Source organism: Lissotriton helveticus, chromosome 2_1 (genome assembly GCF_964261635.1).
Source record: "Lissotriton helveticus chromosome 2_1, aLisHel1.1, whole genome shotgun sequence".
NCBI lineage: Eukaryota > Metazoa > Chordata > Amphibia > Caudata > Salamandridae > Lissotriton > Lissotriton helveticus.
The window spans coordinates 1,352,502,033-1,352,523,218 of NC_136059.1; the positions used below are offsets into that span (position 1 = coordinate 1,352,502,033).

A 21,186-nucleotide genomic window follows, 5' to 3' on the forward strand; every position below is an offset into this window, starting at 1 on the left:
ATAGTTTCACTGCTAAATAAAACGTATACAATATAGACATTGATCTTACTGGTCCCTATTTAGACCTGAGTAGAATCACCTCCTGCACTTGTGTTTAAACCTTGCCAAGCTCCAATAGCCGTTGGGAGATTTACTTATGAGTTAGAGGGCAGATTGTGCTATGGTGATATAAAGGCAGGCTGGTTGCAGACAACAGCAAAGCAGTGCATGCATTGCTCTACTGATGTCTGTTCCTTGGCACTCAGTACTGCGGGACCTCATGGGGCTTGAAGAATCCTTGTATCCTTGTTATTCCCTTCTCACAGCTGTGCATGCACCAATGTATATGGATAATCCCAGGGATTTTCTACGGGGTAAGACTTTTTCTTCTAGAAATGTTGTACCCCTCAGCAAGATTGGAAACCTGAGATTCACTTCCCATTACCATGTGGGAATTATAGTAATACCTCTTTGCCAGGTCATGCTAGCACACCCCAAGAAGGGTAATCTAAAAAATTACTATATATGCTTAGGCTTGTGGGGAGTGGACCTGTATCTCCCTCCCTGGGTTTTTACGTGTGACTGGCTAGGAGGTAGCATTGTCCTGGAACTCTAGGATCGTTAACACAAGCGTAGTATCTGTAGCTCTGAGATGATCAGCCACACTACCATCCCCATTCAGCATCGCCTTAAGCTGTGACTCAATGAATACCACACCCAATTTCTATGTGGTGGAAGATGGGTGACCTTTCTTGTAATTCGTTCTTTGAGGCGGATGGCAGGACTTCATTAAGGATCTTTTTCATCCACCAAGGATCAAATTTAGACCATAGAGTTACAAATATTGCAATATAGTTACAAGTATTTACTATACTCCTCTACCCTAATTGTTGTTTTATTATGTGGCATTTATGTAGCTCACAATAGCTTCTTTTTCATCCAGCCAAGTTCACTCATCTTGTAAAAGTACAGGTGTCTTGAACAATCCGAAATATGATAGAACCCTTTTTCACATTTCTGTCCTTGCATGTGCCACTGTCATGGATGTTTGTATTGTAGCCAACAAACACAGTAACTATGAAAATAGTGAATAGTAATAGGACACTGACAGACAAACCATAAGAAAAAGGCACTCTGGTTGTATATGCACTCTAAACATCTCTGAATAGAAGAGGGCTTTCATTATCAAATGTTATGTCTTGGAAATGTAGTGTTAGAGGCATGTGTGTCTGTAGATACATATGCTCAGCATAATCCTGCCATCTAGTGTAGGGTTCGATGTGTGCAAGTTTTTTTTTTTTTTTTAAGAAAGTCTTTTGAGTCACAAGGTAATGTAATTCCTCTTGTTGATAATGCGCCTGATCATCAACTCCATTGTTAGATTGTTTTCTTCCACTTTTGGGTTTGGACGTGTGCTCTTCTACTGCGGTTCAACACCGTTGTGCTACACTTTTCTTCGTTCATACCTGCTTTCTGTCAGTATTGCTACTGATCTTGGTCCTCTCTCTCTTATGTTAGGCTTCTACAATTTCGACAGAGCGGCTCATCAACTGTGACACCACGTGGGTCTTAGCCTGTTGTGGCCTTACTTCGATCCTTATGCATGCCCCGTCCCCCACACCATGTTCATGCAGTGATAGAAGAAACGCCCTTTTGTTTCTGTCCTCTGTGTCACACTAAATATCCTCGCACCGATCTCCACCAGGTGTGTAATCTGTGCCTCTCCCCTGAACATTTTCGGAACCGAAAACATTGGCGTTGGAGCAGAGAATGTTGGAGCCCAGCAAAACTTTCCAACTCTGCCAAAGCAGAAGAAAAAGACAGACACAATCACAAGCCCTCTACACATATACCCATCACATCTGCCGGTTCCACAGCATTCACTCCCACCACTTGCTTCACCAGCTACCCCTTATTCACCAGAAGGTTAAATTCTTTCTTTCATAGGATATACAGGCGATGGGGACACTTTTGATATCTCACCACAAGATGACCCATGGGATACTTATGACACTGACCAGCAGCTATTACAGATACTGATCTGTACCCTGCAAAGTCCCTATGCTTAGAAGCAGCTTTAGATTGCTGAAGGAAATAATCATAAAAGGGGTTTCTTACGGAGAGTTAAATACGAGGCAAACGCGGCAGAGAGCCAATCGAAGTAAGCATTAAACAATACAATGTTTTGCTTATTGCATTTGTTTGTTTTAATTTGTAATTGCAATCCTTTTACGTAAAGGTTGTCTTAGTTGTTTTTAATTTTTAAGATTGTAACCCATTTGGGAGGTCCAAATAAATTTTGAATTGATTTTTATCTTTTTATCTCTTTGTTGATACTTTCTTTCGACTACATTGTATTGTTTAATGCTTACTTCGATTGGCTCTCTGCCGCGTTTGCCCCGTATTTAACTCTCCGTAAGAAACCCCTTTTATGATTATTTCCTTCAGCAATCTAAAGCTGCTTCTAAGCATAGGGACTCCTTTTTAGGTTTTGACTAGCGATGCATGCGTACGAAGTACGCATGCGCTAGCAAAATCTAATGATATCCTCTAATCCTCTATGTGGGGTCGGGTATCTGCCCCCTCCTCCCATTGGCTAGCTCCATAAATGGAGGCTAGCCATTGGTAGAGGGCTCTGTCTGTCAATCCCAGACCAGATTCGGGGGCGTTCCCGAGAATTTTTCCCTTTTGGCTACGTCACGCAACGTCAGCCAACAGCCGGGAACGCCCCCGAATCTGGTCCGCCATTGACGGCACTCGGCGCCCCCTCCACGAGTCCTGGGATGTCCGCTGCACGCCTTCTCTCGTTTGCTTTGTTGCCGCCATGTGAGCTGATCTGGTGTAGCACTGTGACGTCGGCACCCGTAGAAAGGTCTCGCATACAGGCGGGATCTGTAGAGCTAGGGAGCTGACTTCAGCCCGGCGGGAGGGGACCCAGAGCGCACAGGAAGGCCAGCGAGCTTAAAGGCTGTACAAACACGGCACCCCAGAGAGAAATATCTTTATGGCGTGTACGATTAAGGTTAGTGTAGGGTGTGGCTCTTCAAGACAGAGGGCAGTACACCGGAGCTCGGCCGACTGACATAGTTGCCCCTTCCCACCCCCTCTCCTGCTCTCCGTGTCTCCCCGGCCCCGTTCCCGCCCCCCTACCGCTGCCTCGGCTCCCGTTCCCGCCCCCCTACCGCTGCCTCGCTCTCCGTGTCTCCCCGGCCCCGTTCCCGCCCCCCTACCGCTGCCTCGGCTGCCGGAGTTGCAGGAGAGCCCCACTGGCTGTTGTTTCTTTCAGTTTTGTGTTCTTAGATTAAAGGTGCAGGGTTTAAAAACACTTTGTCAGGTCTGATCTGATCTAATTATTGTATACAATGCATAGAAAAGGGGATTAGTGAAATGATATCTGATCTTTTGCCAGTGTTTAATTCGGTCACTGACTTGTGAAATGGCTGGATCATAGGAACCTTGGTTTATATGGATCATCACACTTTGGCCGGACACAAAATGGGGAAAGCACTTTGATACGTCAGGCCCATTTGCTCACAAGTCCTTACTGCTAGCAGGGTCAACTGCCAAACATACCAGGCTTTCCATATTAAAAGTGTGCTGGTGCCATGTGCATGGGACCGAGGTGAAAGTATGACAAGACTTTTCACATGCCAAGGCAGCGTAACAACAACAACAAATCAAAGCTGCAAGGTGTTCTGTTGTCTTGTGTGACACGTGTGGCTAATTCTGGCTTGCAAACAAACTTCATTTTAATGCTGGGGTTCTTGAACCCATACTTATAACGTTAACAGCAACATTTCAAGTCCCAGAATACAATGCGATGCGTGTTAGAAAGTCGGGACTGACAAAGTTTGACATGTGACATGGAGACATTTGGCAGCTATCAATCACCACAAAACAGTAGGACCACTTTCATATATTCACACAGAGTGTAGAAAAACAGTGGCAAACATGCTGAAAGAATCGGGTTTAAGGAGTTTTAAAATGCAGGGCTACACATTAATCTGGTGTAATTGAACCTTTTAGAAGTTGCACAAGGTGCTGTTGGCAGGGTTAACAACCCTACAATGTCATAACATTTAATAAGGAGTAGGTGAATGATCCTGTCTTTAACCTCCAACTGCGTCAAGGAATTTACTTAAAAAATGTCAGTACAACACTTTACTAAACCACTAATAGTCTTGTAAACCAGAGAGTGTTACGAAAGACTGAGTGTGAGACATAATGAGAAGTAAGAGAGAGCATGTGAGTCTGTAAGTGGGAGTGCAATACGCAGATGTCTATGCTTAGCACAGCCTAGCATATGTCCACTAGACACATTGCAAGTAGGAACTCACTTCATACCCTGCAAATTATTCGTGTGTTGTGACAATCACGGCAAAAAAACGACATGTTTGTAGACATTGGCGAGACACAGTTTTTGTTTATTTTAGGGGCTAGGCAGCTAAATAAACACTGATAAACTCGGATTTCAAAAAGTTTGGAAAATACCACTGCTGTGTGGGTTTCCTATTCCTGACGACCCACTGGTGACAGTACTAGGCAGGGGCCCACACAATGGGAAGGACTTGCACAGTGAGACAGTTATTTTCCACATACTGCTGGCCGTAAACACTAAACTGGCGGCCAACTGGAAAAAAATGACATGCTGCGAACATTATGCACCAGACATTATGCATTGCTCCAGACTACTTCGGTGACTTATGGCATAGGAAAGACCAATTCATGATCTGAATTCGAGACATTGTTTTGCACCCCATGGAAGCATTTACAAAGCTCTGTTCCAGCCATGTCATGTACATAGACGATTCAGGCATTGAAACTGATCGCCACCCAGGGTCATGAGGGATGTAAATTATGACCATGCAGTCGCTCTCTTCTTGTTTCTAACGGAGGACCATGATGTCGTGCTCAAAGGGATGGGTGCGGATTGAAGAGACAGGGCGGTTCAATTGCCACTGCCCTTGCGAAGGGATGGGGATCCCAGGTCGGAGCGGTGCACGGGTGTCCCCGAGCTGCGCCTCTCCCATGCCATGGAGTTGGAGGGGCAATGGTGGAAGGGGCAGCTGGCTCCCACGAGGCAATCAGGTAAGTTTATTTATTTTGTCCGCCGTCCCCCCCCCCCCCCCTGTCCGTGTGTCCGATCCGCCCCCCTCCCGTGTGCCCGTTCCCGCCCCCCCTCCCCTTTCACTTTTAATTTTAGGACGGGGTACATCCATCAGCATGTGATTAGAGAGGGGCAGCAGTGCCTTGAAACGCTACTTGTGTGTTGAGGTGCTGTGTTTATGGTATGTGTTGGTTTATGGGACTTTTGCTGCTGGAATTTACTTGGTCATAAGAGATGTCATGTGCATTTCGACTTGTAGGATTAGCCAACGCTTTTTTATAATTATTTTTTTGTCATCATATATAATTAAATATGCTTTAAATTCAATGCCAATGCTTGTAGTTTGTAAATTGTGCTGTTGGGGGTTCTGCATGTAGGATCGCATGCTGGCTGCAAAGGCAAAACCGTTGCATTGTAAATGCTTGTTGTTTATTTTAGCTCCCCCTCCCTGACATTCGTTATTAGGGGATCCTCCATTTGTTTGAAAACTGTACCCTGCAAACCCATCCCACTACTGCATATCATGAATTAATTGGTAGGGCTGCCACCTTCCATAATGTGCAACTACACTATTGGCCCCTAGAAGAAGCCTTCCTATTTGAGTGCTTTCCTCTACACAGCGTTCTGCACAAAATCTACCAATACTGAAGGATATGCCCCTTCACACCTGCGACATATTCAATGACCCTGTAAGATCTAGGTTGATAACACCAATGGTAGACAAAAAGTATAAAGCATTCCCTATTGACCCGCTAACATACAACGTCAACTTTCACCAGACTCTTTAGTGGTAGCAACTGCACACAAAAGAGCCAACTCTCAAACATGTGGTGAAGTCCCTTCACCAGATAAGTAGAACAAGAAAATAGATGCTGCTGGAAAGAGGGTAGCTGCCTAACCCGCCACTCACTGGCGTATCACAAACTCCTTTGGCCTTCTCTCTACATATGATAGTGCCTATTGGGACAAAATTGAGGAACTTCTCGAATACTTAAAGAAAAGCACAGAAAATGAGCTTATCAAATAGTCTCTGAAATAAAATTATTTGCACATTGTGCTTTCAACGCTGCGGATACTGCAGCTAGGGGAATAAACTCAAGTGTCTTACCACGCATACATGCTTGGCTTCAGGTCTCTGGGTTCAAACCTGAAGTACAGCAAAATCTACTAGCCCTCTCATTCAATGGGACCCTGTTGGCCCTCAAGTAGATACATTATTAGAAAAGATTAAAAAAAAGACACAAACAACCAAAGCCAAGGCAGCGCTTCAAATACCCCCCTATCGTGGCTCCTTTTGCCACTTATCCTACCGTGGAGGGTCAAGAACTACCTCTCCTGAGACCTCCGCCTCATACTAGTGGTCACAAACCCAAACAGCCTTACTGTTGTAACTGAGTTATAGAAGTGGTATTTTCCGTCCACCCCTTCCCTTTGTCCCAGTTGGTATTTCCCAAACGAAGCTGACAATAGAATGTTGGTGCCCTTGTCAGTGAGGAGAGTGGATTGTCAATAAACGAGTCTTGACTTAACCAGCTTCACGTCATTTTTTATTAGAATTCCTACACTGGCGGCGGATCTGTGCAGGGGCAGCCTTGGCCATCTCCCCTTTGTGTGCTCTCTCCACACGAGTTGAAGAAGGAAAAAAAAAATAATAATAATAATAAAAGAAGAATAAAAGAAGAAGCCTAGAGACGAGATACTGATGTATGGAAGATACTAACTGAGAGCAAGCCTTGAGCGGAACGGAAGAATATTTGAAAAGGTAGACAGAAGCTTATATTCACTCAAAGCATCCAGAGAGGTTAGGAGCTGTACTAGAGGACAAAAACTAATGCTGAAGTTTCCTCAGAGGGACACTGTGTCGAGTTTTATGTAGTCCATCCCCTGCGTGGAGTATCCGAAGGATGCGTGAACTAGCCCATGAGCAAGAGTGTAGAGCGCATAGAGGCTTGAGTTTTGACGTTCGAAGTAAAAGGGAGAGTGGACTGGTAATGGCGGAATAAGTCATGTGTGCCACGTATAAATCTTAAACAGTGAATGAGCAATTACCTCACAGGGGTGCGTGTAGCGGCAGGAGCGGACAACCGGAATCCAGGCACGTCAGAGAGAAGAGTTCGAGGGTGTCGAAAGGGGTCGGAACGGTGAATCAGCATCGTGAGGCAAGTCCTTGTCATCGTCCCAACTTTGGGTTGAAGAGTACTGAATTGCGGCGTCTAGGGGGCAAGCAGGCTGGTGAAGCGGGAGAGGCGAATCCAGTCAGCGATTCCAGCCAGTAGGTGCGGCGTTTCCTTGCAGCTAAAAGTCAGTCAGGATATCCTGGGTGTCAGCTGACTAGCTGGATCATCGTCATTCCCGGCGCACCAGCCACTCTGAGCCAGGTGTTCAACTTGAGAACAGTCCGGTGCTGGGAACATTGAAAATACAGGAGTTGACTCGTGTTTAGAGTTTCTTGGATTTAGCCCGTAGAATATATGTGTCACCCTAAGGATCAGCTGTGTTGCCAGGATCGGAGGTATTTCTTCCAAATGCTTACGTGGGGTTGAGTGTTCCGCAGGAGGTCTGACTGGAAAAAAAAAAAAGAAAAAGAAAAGTGAAACGTAAAAACTGGTTAGAGAACCCTCCTTGGGGCTAGGAACTGCAACGTTTCTTGGGACTGAATTTAAATTAATTAATTCTTTCAGGAAGCTTGTGGGATATAACATTTATATTATAGTGATGTTCCTGTGTAGTAATTGATGCATTGTGTAAATAAGGGAAAGTTTATCATCAGAACCACCCTATTTAGCCTGATATTGTATGCCTAGTAGTTGAGCACACCCCTGTCTACTCATTTTTATTTTCCTGTTATCCATGGCGGCAGCAAGCATGAGCCAACCCCGCCATTTCTAAACGATATAGGTGAACCAGAAATCAGTTTGAAGGAATAGGTGAAATTATTTGAATCTTACCTAATAGCAGTAGGGGGTGAAAAATACAAAGCAGAAAGAAAGAAGCACATTTTGCTGCACAATTTGGGAATACAGGGGCGCAAAGTGTATGAGTGACTACCTATGCAAGAACAAGAGGGGGAGTTGGAAGGAGACATAGATGTATATGAGCAGACCATGAAAAAACTGGAAAAGCATTTTGGTGATAGAGTGAATGTGGTGTTAGAACGCCACACGTTCTTTAAAGGTGTCAAGGTAAACAAGAATCTGTACAGAATTACATAGCTTCGCTGTGGGGTCTTACTCAACTATGTGAGTTTGGTAATTTAATTGATTCCCTCATAAGGGACCAGCTTGTGAGGTGCACTAACAACCCTCGTATCCAAGAGAAATTATTGGCATAAAATCCAGGTTTAAGGGAAGCTATCGAGATAGCTAAATCTGTGGAGCATACTGCCAAATGTATTAAAGAAATGAAACCTAGCAGTGAGGTTGTGGCGTCTATAAATGATGAGGAGGACAAGAGTGAGGTGTACAAGCTGAAGTTAAAGGAGAATAGCAACAGCCGAGGAGAAACCAAAGAAAGGGGCCCCAAATGCTACAGGTGTGGTAGCAATAATCATTTTGCTACATTTTTTCAATGTCCTGCTAGGTACGTTACCTGTAAAAAATGCAATAGGAGAGGGCATTTCGCGAGAGTATGTAGAGATGGTGAACTGCACAACAGAGATCAGGAGAGGAACACGGAGAAGGGTACTAGTAAGGAAATTAAGTGCATAGGGCAGAGATGTGGAAAGATAATCTTGCAGTTTAAGGATCTAAATGGTACCATAAACTGTATATATCCTAAGTGCTATGTGTTCATTGATGGGAAGTGTGTAGAAATGTACGCTGATTCATGTTCACCATTCACCTTATTGAACAAGGATGATTTTGTGGCTATGGGAAATTGCAATGTGAATGAATTAAAAATGCCTGATATTTCTCTCACAAGTTACAACAAAGGAATTATACCCTTGTTAGGCATGAAAAATGTACAGTTACGGTTTAAGGACAGGGAGACTTATGGAACAGTGTATGTGGTAAAATCAGGGTCAAATCTTCTAGGGTTGGTCCACCAGAAAGAGTTGGGTATAATCTTACATCCTAATAGCGTTGAACAAGTTCTGCTCACAGATAGGTCCCTAAAGAGTGAAAACATTTGTGAAGAGTTCAAACAACTGTTTAAGGAGGAGCTGGGGTGTTTGCACAAGTTTCAACATAAGATCAAGTTGAAATACAATGCGAGACCCATTGTCCATAAATTACGCCCTGTGCCACACAAGCTAAAAACCCCTTTGGAGGAAGAGTTGCGCAAGCTGTGCGACTTAGACATAATCCAACCTATCAGCTGCTCAGAATGGTTGGCCCCGATTGTTATCACGGCCAAGTCCAGTGGGGACGGGATTCGTCTCTGTGTGGATTTGCGCAGTCTCAAGGACAATATATGGGTGGAAAGATATCCTTTGCCTATAATAAATTAAATGCTGAGTACCATGGGTCCTGCAAAATACTTTAGTGTGATAGATCTATCCATGGCATATCACCAGATTGAGCTGCATCCAGAGTCGAGACCACTCATGGCGTTCATCACCCCAGTAGGGGCTTTCATGTTTAAAAGGATGCCTTTTGGGCTGGCGTCCGCAGCGGCCATATTTCAAAAAGCTATGCAAAAGATATTAGAAGGAGTCGAACGTACCATGTGTTTCCAAGACGACATACTGGTCTATGGTCAATCTGAGGAGGAACATGACAGTGTAATAAGACAAGTCTTTGGGAGACTCATGGATGCGGGTCTAACTGTAAAAAAAGATAAATGTAAAATAAAAGTAAAAGAAGTAGAATACTTGGGACATTCCATATCAGAAGATGGGTTCAGACCAAAGAGCAGTTTGATCCAGGCGGTGAAGGAGGCTCCTAGCCCCAAGAATAAAGAGGAGTTAAAGTCTTTCCTGGGGCTAATGGAATATATGTCTAAGTATGTTGACAGTTTTGCTGCCAAATGTGAACCGATGAGAGAGCTCTTGAAGAGGAACAAAGATTTCATGTGGACTGAAGAACATGATGCGGTGGCGAACTCATTAAAGGAGTTGATAAACGCACCTGCGTTGGGTACCTTTGACGCATTCAAGAAGACCATACTGGCTACAGATGCCTCCAATAATGGCCTGGGGGCAACCCTAATTCAGAAGGATGGACAGGAGGAGAAGATCATCGCTTTTGCATCCAGGAGCCTCACAAACCCTGAGCGCAATTACTCGGTAATCGAAAGAGAAGCCTTGGCCTGTTTCTGGGCTGTAAGACACTTCAAGTTTTTCCTGTGGGGTTTAAGGTTCACCATCCGTACTGATCATAAGCCCCTAACCTTCATATTCTCAGTGAAGGGACTTGAGAATTGCACTCCTCGTATCAACAGATGGATTCTAGGACTGGAACATTACAACTTCAAAGTAGATTATGTTCCGGGCAAGGAAAACAAAATTGCGGATTTCCTGTCAAAGTCACCACTACCAGGTATGGAGACTACAGAAGAAGCTCTTGACATTCCAATATTAATGATGGAGATATCTGCGATCACGGAGAAGGAATGGGAGGAAAATATGAAGAAAGACAAAGAACTAACTACCCTAAAAGAATACATGGAAAAAGGGTGGCCGAATAAGAAGAATGAATTGGAAGCCAGCATTGGGGATTACTGGGAAGTCAGGAACGAATTAAGTGTCATTGGAGGGAGAATCTATCGCTACAACAGGGTAGTGCCACCCAAAGAACTCAGGATGAAGGTCATTGACTTGGCACATGAAGGCCATTTGGGGCGTAGCACTACTAAAGCCAGGGTAAGGTCAAGTTTCTGGTTCCCCAGGATGGATGCTATGGCTGAACAACTTGTAAAAGAATGTGGGGCATATGCCAGGAGCGACAAATCCAAGGCAGTGCAAAAAGCACCTTTGTCCCCAGTAAATGTGCCAACTAAACCATGGAGCAAGGTGGCCATGGACATCATTGGACCAATGCAGGATTTAGGAGAAAGGAAGAGATTCATGATAGTCCTTATCGACTACACTACACATTGGATCAAGCAGAAGTTTGTTCACAGCGTCACCACCTGGCTGGTGATTGAGTTCTTGGATGATGTGTTCTGTGAAGAGGGTTTACCTGAAACCCTTGTGACCGACAACGGGGTACAGTTTACCTCAGAAGAAATGCGAGAATTCCTCAGGAAGATGAACATTAAGCATGAGACCACAGCTTTGTATTGCCCAAAGGCCAATGGCTTAGTGCAACGCGCTAACAAGATCATCAAGGAGCATATCCAGTTAGCTGCCACCAATGGACATGACATAGGTGGTTCACTTAAGAAATGTCTGTGGGCATACCACACCTCACCTAATAAGGTCAAAGGCATATCTCCTTTTGTGGAATTGCGTGGTAGAGAACCTTGCACAAAATTTAATCCCAGTTGGTTAAATGGGGGCGAGGCTAGAGAAGTGGATCAGGAGGAAGTAGGAGAAAAGATCAAGCAACACCAAGAAAACTACAAGCAGTGGTATGACAAAAAACACGGGGTGAAGTGTACCAATTGGGAGGTAGGTGACATGGTACAAGCCAGGAGGAACAATAAAAGGGGGGCCACTCAAAGTAAATTCTATTCACCTTGCAGAATCGTCAAAGTGTTAAGGAATGTGGTCCAACTTGAAAACGGTCAATGGTGGAGTTTTGATAATATTGTAAATGCACATGTTTAGTTCTGTTTTGCTTACTTTGTCAAATGCTTTCTGCAGTACCCTTGTTCCCACACCGGGGAATTGGGTTTGTTTTCATTGCCACCCATATGGAAGGGAGATGTGTTGTAACTGAGTTATAGAAGTGGTATCTTCCGTCCACCCCTTCCCTTTGTCCCAGTTGGTATTTTCCAAACAAAGCTGACAAATAGAATGTTGGTGCCCTTGTCAGTGAGGAGAGTGGATGGTCAATAAACGAGTCTTGACTTAACCGGCTTCACGTCATTTGTATTAGAATTCCTACACTTACCTAGAGTATACTACAGAGGCTTATATAGGGGTAAGAACTCCAAATACAGAGGCAAAGGCGAATTTACAAAACCATGTGCCAGAACCACCAAACCCTGACTTACCTTCTCTTCCCCCATCACACACCAGTCGTGGGTCATCTACAAACATTCTTTCCAGCCTGGCGGAACGTCACCTCGTACCAGGTATCTGCGGGCTCCAAGATGAACACGACTCCCCTATGACACACTTTACCCATTCTAGTATTGGTATTACTTTGAACGAATGTCTTTTTTCTTTAGAACTTGAGTTAGCCAATGAAACAGTGTATCCTCCCGTTGAGTTTAAGCCGACCTTCCACGGCAGAGGCCTTTCTACCACTATTGTCTATATCTTGTGTTCACAAATTTTAAAGAACCGCTTGAAACATTTTACAACTGGTACAGACATTTCAAGCGATCACTACTCTAATAGTATTACCCTTATACTTAACTCAGCCCCACTACCCCATAGCAAGACTAGTTTGCTAAACCAGCAATCTCTGGCTATGGACAAAACAAACGGCTTTACAGTAAAATGGTCCAAGATAAACCCCCACGATGTTACCAAGAAGATTATCCAACAAACTCTTCCCCTAATTAACATCTGTCTAGCGGAGACCTCATCTCCTTGTATGATCCTCTCTAGCTTCGCTAATATACTGAAAGCTATTCAGCAGGAGCTCACTCGCCAACATAAGGCCCATGACAAGGATTCACGGGGGTGGTTCGATGCCCATTGCCGCAAAGCCCTCTCAGCGCTAAAAACCGCACTCCATAGCCAAGACAGGGACGTGGCCTTAATAGCCACACTAAGAAAGAAGTACAAATTGGCCCAACAAACCCGGAAACGGGAAATAAAAAATAATCTCTGGGCCAAATTACACGAGAGCACAAGGAGTAAGGACAGCTCGCTTTTCTGGCGAACAGTTAAGTCTCCCTTTCTAGTAGACCCTTCAGCTGTCCGTCACTTAGAGGTGGCGGTTCCTGCTGAAAAATGGGTGGCGCATTTCTCACAGATTTTCGGTGATCCCTCCGCTGTAGGCCCGGTTTCCCGGACCGTAGAGGAAGTTTTTACTACAGATAACATTTATCCGATCGACCTCCATTTCGATCTTGTGGAGGTCACAGGTGCACTGACTTCCTCGAAGACCGGGAAAGCTCCTGGCCCCGACGGAGTTCCTCTCGACATTTTTGTGAGTAACCTAGACTTATGGTCCCCAATTGTTACGCAAGTCATGTCTGCAGCTTCTCAGGCCGGCCTAATTGAATCTTGGTCTTCATCAGTGCTTTTACCCATTTTTAAAAAGGGTGAACGCGATAATCCAGCCTGCTATAGACCCATTTCCCTCCTGGACTCACTGGGAAAAGTTGCCGGGAGATTAATTCTGGAGCGTCTCCAGAATTGGGCCACAGAGAAGAAGATCTTAACTGACCTCCAGTATGGGTTTCAGGAGGGATTGGGCACCGTAGAACAGGCTCTTAATCTGACACTCCTAATGGGCAAATATGCTAGGGCAAAAGGCGGAAACCTCTACTTAGTGTATGTTGATCTAAGTTCCGCATTTGACTGCGTAATACACTCCAAGCTGTGGGAGATCCTGAGTAATTTGGGGGTAGATCCTCCACTTCTTAAATTCCTCCGAGAACTCTACACTGATGCCAAAGCATGTGTGAGGTATGGCACCAATGGGGAACTATCGGACTCATTCAGCGTAGCAAAAGGCGTCAGACAGGGGTGCGTCCTCGCCCCGTTTTTATTCAATATTTATACAAATGGGCTGGAGCAAGCGATGCTGGAAGGCAGCCAGGACCTCCCCCGCATAAACGCCCGGCCCATTCCAGTCCTATTATACGCCGACGACTCCGTTATATTGGCGAGAACCCTAAATCAGCTTCAACTCCAACTGGACAAGTACTGCCAATTCATGTTTTCCCTGGGTTTAAAAGTAAATAAGACCAAGACTTTTGTGATGCACATAGGCAAGAAAGCGAAAAAACAGAAACCTCTTTTTAAAGAAAATATAGAAAAGGTCAGACTGGAAAATGTTAGGGCATATCCCTACCTAGGCATTCTTATAGATGATCAAACAACCTGGAAACCTGCCACTACTAGTACAAAAATGCAATTCCAGCGCACAACTGCGGCGCTGACCTCTTTCTCCAGGAAGTTGGGAAAGCCCGCTCCTGATGAGTTGCTCAAAATCTATCAAGCTAAATGTCTCAGTGTGGCAACTTATGGAGCGGGCGTATGGGGCTATGCTCCTGTCGGAGAGCTCCAAACAACTGAAAATGGCTTCTTGAAATATGTATTAGCCCTCCCTCGAAGCGCTCCAAATTACGGTAGTCATACTGAGCTCGGTTTGGATTATCTAACTGACACCATTAGATACCAACCGATTCTCCTCTGGCACCGAATATGGACCAAAGAGCAATGTCATCTTACTCGGTCACTGATAACCGATTGCCTATCCCTGACTTACTGGAAAAAGATCCCATGGCTACTTTATGTGTTTAATTTTCTGAATGATTTGAACTGTTTAACATTTTTTATAGACCCTCCCTCACTTGTGGACATATCGAGGAAGGCTCTGAAGAATTTGTGTGTTAACCATCTAAGAGATCTTCGCTTGTGTTCAGAAATTGGTAAACACTCAAACAGTCATTTAATGACGATTCAAACCACACTCGGCATGCAGTCGTATCTGTCCTTCTATTTGATAAACTATGATAGATATGTTTTAACCAGATTCCGTTTTGATTCTTTTTATCGTCTCGTTTCATTCCCCGGGGTTTCAGACTGGTCACGTGAATTAATTAGATGCCCCTGTGATGGTAATGAACCTCAGTTCACCCTGCATGTAATTTTATTTTGTAGCTTTTATGAGACCCCGCGTAAACGCTGGCTAGTCCCTCTTCTCCGCCAAATGGGCCTGAGAAGATGTAGACCTGCTCTTTTGGCATTACAGTTTTTAGACTCACAATTTGCTGCTAAATGTATAGCCTGTTTTTTAAAAGCATGTCTGAAAACCCGTTTACAACTGACTGACCTTGCTTTGTAACTTTTATATGCAATTTTCACTTAATTGATAAACCCGTGTCATATCGCATAGGCGACATCCTTTTCTAAAGACTAAACTTATTGTTTTGTCGTTCATTACAGCTAATATTGCTTATGTGATAACTTTTTTACAATCTTGATGTAACTGTTTTTACTATGCACTTTTTATGATTGTATAATTCAATCGAAATAAAGTTTCTTTGACTTGACTTGACACCTCGTACCAGTGGGTGTTTGATAATATCCAACATGGTTATTGTATGGAGCTCACTTCCACACTTTCCATCATTTCACCTCGCAAAATCAGACTTTCCCCACAACATCAAAAGTTGGCTAGAGAAGAAATACAAGCACTCCTCAAAAAAGGAGCTATAGAACCTGTTCCACTCCACCAACAGGGCATGGGAATTTATTCACTATACTTCCTTATTCCCAAAAAGGACGGGTCCCTGAGACCAGTATTGGATCTTAGACCCCTAAACAAGTACATTCTCTAAGAGTATTTTCACATAGTTCCTTTTCAAGTTGTGATCCCGTTATTACAACAAGGCGACTTCATGGCGCATTCTACCCCAAGGATGCCTAATTTCATATTTCTATTCACACAGCTCATCACCAGTATCTCAGGTTTGTAATAAACGGTCAGCATTACCAGTTCAAAGTGCTCCCCTTTGGGGTCACTATTGTGCCCAGGGTCTTTACCAAAATGTCTTGCGGTAGTAGCTGCTCACCTGCACAGACAATGCATTCTTGTCTTTCCTTACCTAGACTGCTGGATCATCAAAAGTGCAACTCGTCAAAAGTGTTACCAACACACTTCAGAACCTAGGCCTTACAATTAGCACCTTAAAATCCCCCCTCCAACCTTACCTAGGAGCAATTCTCAACTCAGAACTAGGAATAGTCTACCGGAAAACTGCCAGGATGCTATCAGTCCAGGCACTCATTCCCCAATTTCAACCAGGTCAACAGGTAATTGTGAGGGCAGTTATGCGTCTCCTCGGTACAATGGCTTCATGTATAGCCATGGTACCTCATCCAGACTAAACATGGATGCATCCATTAAAGTAGTGCTTAGGGCACCAATGGGCTCAAGCGGAGTGTCAATAGGAAGATCTAGAATTGGTAGGCTGTCAAGATTGCCACTCTCTGCAATGGTGTGACAACAACAAGCTGTTAAAAGGAGGGTCCTTCCTAGACCCAGTTTCCGCAGATTACTAGAAAAGACACATCCCTTAAGGGATGGGGAGCTCATTCCCAACTTCGAACTGTCCAGGGACACTAGACACCCAATCAGCGACTTCTCTACATAAATCTCCCAGAGTTAATACCTGTTCACCTAGCGCTGAAAGCTTTCTTTCCTCACCTGATTGGCAAGGTAGTGCTTATCAAAGCAGACATCATGACAGCCATGTATTATCTTCAAACGCAAGGGAGCACCAAATCCCCTCAGCTTTCTCTTTTAGCCCAGACCATTTGGAGGTGGGCTCTCCAATATATAACATTCAGCTGTTAGCGGAGTACCTACCGGGAATGGACACAACTGTGCAGATGTCAGCAGGAGGCGCCAACAAGTTCACGAGTGGGAAATTAACCCGCAAGCTCTCTTCGACTACTTCCAGCTTCGGGGACAACCAAAAATAGATCTATTCGCCCCATCAAAAACTGCATAAACTTCGCCTCCAGGTTTCTGCTGTCGAAGGGCAATGCACTATAGATGAGTTGATCAGGGGTATTTTCTTATGCTTTTCCACCTCTCTCACTGCTTCCGTTTGAGGTTCACAAACTTAGGCAGACATCTCTCACCCTCTTCCTGGAGGCTCCCACATCAGCCTGACAACCATGGTTCACCACACTCCACGAACTTTCAGTAGTTCCCCACAAATCACTGCTCAACAGGCAGGACCATCTCATGCAGAACCATGGAGAAATCCGACACCCGAACCTCAAATCCCTTAATTTTGCTATCTGGCTCCTGAGATGCTAGAATTTGGTTCCCTCAATCTCCCACAGCAATGTATGGACACTCTCAAAGAGGCACGCAGGTCTGCTACTCGGGTCTGTTATTCTGCTAAATGGAAAAGATTTGTTCACTATTGTCATTCCAAACACATTAATCCTTCCGCAGCCAAGGTACAAGACATTGTCTGCTACTTATTTCATTTCCACACCTCTAGTTTAGCATTGACATGTGTAAGGCTTCATCTAGCGGTGGTAGCCTCATACCTACAAAATAGGCAACACATTTCCCCATTCAGAATTCCAGTCATCAAAGCCATCCTTGGAAGGTCTTACTAGCCATTCTCCTAGGGTGCTACCAGTTCCCACATGGAATCTCAATATTTTATTAACAAGATTAATGGGCCCTTCATTTGAGCCCCTCCAATCCTGCCCGCTCCAGATTTTATCATGGAAGGTAACATTCCTGGTCGCTATCACTTCGTTTAGATATGTCATTGAGCTTAGGCAGTAACTTTAGAAGAACCCTTCTTCCGAATACATATGGACAGGGTTGTTCTTTGCACCAACCTCAAACCTCTTCCAAAGGTGGTTTCGCAATTCCACTGTAATCAATCTGTTCAACTTCCTGTCTTTTTTCCCCCAATTTAACTCAGTTCCAGAAAAAACTTTACACACGTAGACTTAAAACGAACCCTCGTACTACATTGACAGGACTAAATCATTTAGGAAGGCTCAACAACTATTTGTTGCTTTCTCAAAACCTCACAAAGGATCATTTCTAAAAGCAGGAATTGCACAATGAATTGTTAAATGCATCCAAACATGCTATGCTAAAGCTAAAAAACAACAAGCATTGGCATAGCCAATAGGTCTCGCCTTTGGGACCTTATAAGTGTTTAGCCATGCAACACATTTATCACCCACTTGGCAGATTTCTTTAATGAAACTAGTACTCATGTAAAGTGCTTTGATACCTTCATTCGCACTACATAATGCAAAAAATAAAAAGGAATGAAAGGAGAAGTAATTGCAGATTTCTGAGGTGGGGGGACGAAAATATGCACTCGGTAGAGTTACGCTGTGCCTACCTGCTGTAGAGGTTTGGTTTTTCTCCACAACAGATAGGGTAAAATGCTGATTGCTAATGTTCTTCTGTTTTGTTTAACCAGAAGCATGATCATCCGGTCAACAAATGGTTAAGTATTACAATGTAGCTATTTACTGAAACGCCACGAGGATCGTTCCTTTCCTCCCCAAGACATGAGTGGCCTTTAAGGAGCTTTAACTACTGTAGCAGCTGCTTGTTGCCTTCCAGTGTAGGCTTGTTGGCCAAGGTCCACTCATTAGACGGTGCTGACGATTCCGCTGAAAAGTAAGATGTCAGTGTAATTGATTTAGTTTCTGTTCCTTTGTGTTTTAGAGAAAATAAAAGCGCACTCTTGTGGAGGTGGGATGGAGGGGACGCTTCTTCTAATGAAAGCGGCAAGGTCTGGAAATGAAACCTGACCCTAAACAGATGGCAGCCTGTGCGCCGCCGCTGCTGGCTCCTATTATATAATGCCAGTACCAAATCAGAAAGCGAGCACAGTATAGAAAATAAGGAGCCTAATTGAAAGGATGCGAAAGTGAGTTATCCTAGTGTGCAAGTGAAGGCGGGTCTAGAGTATGCTGCATCTTGGTGCCCAGTAACAGATGTTTATTGCCAACAAAATGAATGTTAATTAGTTTGTTGGCCTCTAGTAGGATGAAAGGCTGAACAGACGCGCTGGGGTTCGAACCTGCGGTTGTGAGGTAAAACATAAGATTAATAGGGTGCTTGCCTTAAAGTTAAGATTGCATTATATAATGCCAGTATCAAATCAGAAAGCAAGCACAATAGAGAAAATCAGGAGCCGAATTGAAAGGAGGTGAAAGTGAGTTATCCCAGTGTGCAAGTGAAGGCGGGGCTGGAGTATGCTGCATCTTGGTGCCGAGTAAGAGATGTTTATGCCAACCAAATGAATGTTAATGAGTTTGGTGGCCTCTAGTAGGATGAAAGGCTGAGCAGACGCGCTGAGGTTTGAACCTGCGGTTGTGAGGTCAAACATAAGATTAATAGGGTGCTTACCTTAAAGTTAAGATTGCCTTCCTCCTTCCACAAGTTAACAGCAATAGGCCTAGCATGACAGTGAATGCACACGTTTCTTATTGCAAACAGAGCATTGGCAGGGCTGTGCGTGTGCATGTGGCATCTGAATGGAGGTTTGGGTAAAAACAATTGTGCGAGAGAGAAGTGGGGGCGAGTGAGCACGGCAGCGCGCCGATGGTGCTTATTATAAACAGATGGTGACATGACCCCGAACAGCTGGCGCCCCTGCTCGTAACTACAAGCCGTAGGTCGTGGGCGGATACATTTATTGGGAAAGGTGCGACATGCATCCGCCTTTGCCCAATTGCGTGCTGTCTTTTTAGAAAGACACACGCAAAGACCAATTAAAATAATGCAACAAAAAAAAAACTAAAGTCCAGAGGGATTCCAAGAGGGCTTCAATGGCCTTCCTAGGAAATATACTTATAGCTGACATATGTAAAGCAGCTACATTGTCTACACCACATACTTTTACAAAACATTACTTTGTAGATGTACTGACCTGAAAACAAGCCAATGTGGCCCAAGCAGTTCTACATACACTATTTGAAACAGCTGTAACTCCCACAGGGCAAGCCAGTGCTTATGGAGGGGGACTGCATTTCTCTCTGTGCCAAGCATGTGTATATACAGCCACACATGCATCGAATGGAAAATGTTACTTACCCAGTAAGCATCTGTTCCTGGCATGTAGTGTAGATTTAACCGGGTCTGGTGGCACAGTGGACTAAAGCATCCACTGCAGGGGCCTATGTTCGACCTCATGGTCACAGGTTCAAATCCCGGGGGGTCCACTCAGCCTTTCATCCATCGGAGGTCGATAAAATGAGTACCATTGAGTTGGGTAACAATAAACATCTGTTATTCAGCGCCAGGACACCTATGGGTAATCGTGCGCTTTACAAATACACCTGTTATGTTATGTTATATATTCACAAGCACCCACCCTCCTCCCTGGACGCCTGTCCTCGTTACAGTTACTTTCACTATTTCTCACAAACTCCTTTTGCATGGACATCTTTACATAGTATGCTTTTCTTTACATTTCATCCTTACTCGCCTTGCGGGAAAACAATCCAACAATGGAGTTGATGACCTTGCTCATTACCACCAAGTGGAGGAGTCGCACAACCTCGCAACTCGAAAGACTTTCTTTGAAGAAAAACAACTTGCACACATCCGAGGCCAACACTAGATGGCAGGATTATGCTAAGCATGTGAATCTGCAATACTACCTGCCACGAACAGATGCTTACTGCATAAGTAACATTTTCCCCTTCTATGGTTTCCTTGAAACTGGAAGCTTTACTCACCGTTGAGCATGAATGTAAGTAAAATTGTCTTGGGGTTAAATATAATTATTTTTGCCTCAGCTACTCTCCAGTGAATTGGTCATTTTTAAGGTACTTCTTTTTACTTGAAATTTTGGACATTGTGTTTTTTAAACGTTTTGTACTTAGTTTCTGAAAATGGTTTGCAACACACGAAAATGCATTCACTCATCTTAGCTAATGTAGTCCAAATAAATATTTTATCCTTTTATTCATCTGAAAGGTTCGGACAATTCATCTCCTCTACTTTGCCAACATTTGCCGTATGTGAGAAGTTTGTAGTCATGGAAGTAAATAACGAAGAAAATCTTGAAGCTGGTAAGGTTCTTTGTCATCTCGAATAGGTAATAGATGTCTAATTCGTAACAGTACATGAATTGTTTTATTGCATAATTAACTGTTACTTTAACTGACATTTTATACCACACACAGTAATTTTCCCTACTGCTCAGGAACTTTTGTAGCTGTCTGCACCAGATACACCTGGGGGGCATTTGGCAGAAAGAACCTTGGAGGCGCAACGGGCATATGCGCCTGCTTTGTGCACCTTTGGGGCACTTTGGCATTACAAAAGGGGCCGAAGACACTTGTGCAGCCTCTTCTG

At 44.1% G+C, this 21,186-nt stretch overlaps 1 protein-coding gene across 3 annotated transcripts in view; it reads left to right on the plus strand.

Annotated features, from left to right (window-relative positions):
- WDFY3 (WD repeat and FYVE domain containing 3) overlaps positions 1–21,186 on the plus strand; it is a 1,930,620-nt gene that overhangs the window by 958,409 nt on the left and 951,025 nt on the right. For all 3 annotated transcript variants that reach the window (XM_078676292.1, XM_078676293.1, XM_078676294.1), the window contains one exon: positions 20,806–20,900. In XM_078676292.1, coding sequence (XP_078532418.1) covers positions 20,806–20,900 — 95 coding nt within the window. The remainder of the gene's footprint in view (positions 1–20,805; positions 20,901–21,186) is intronic.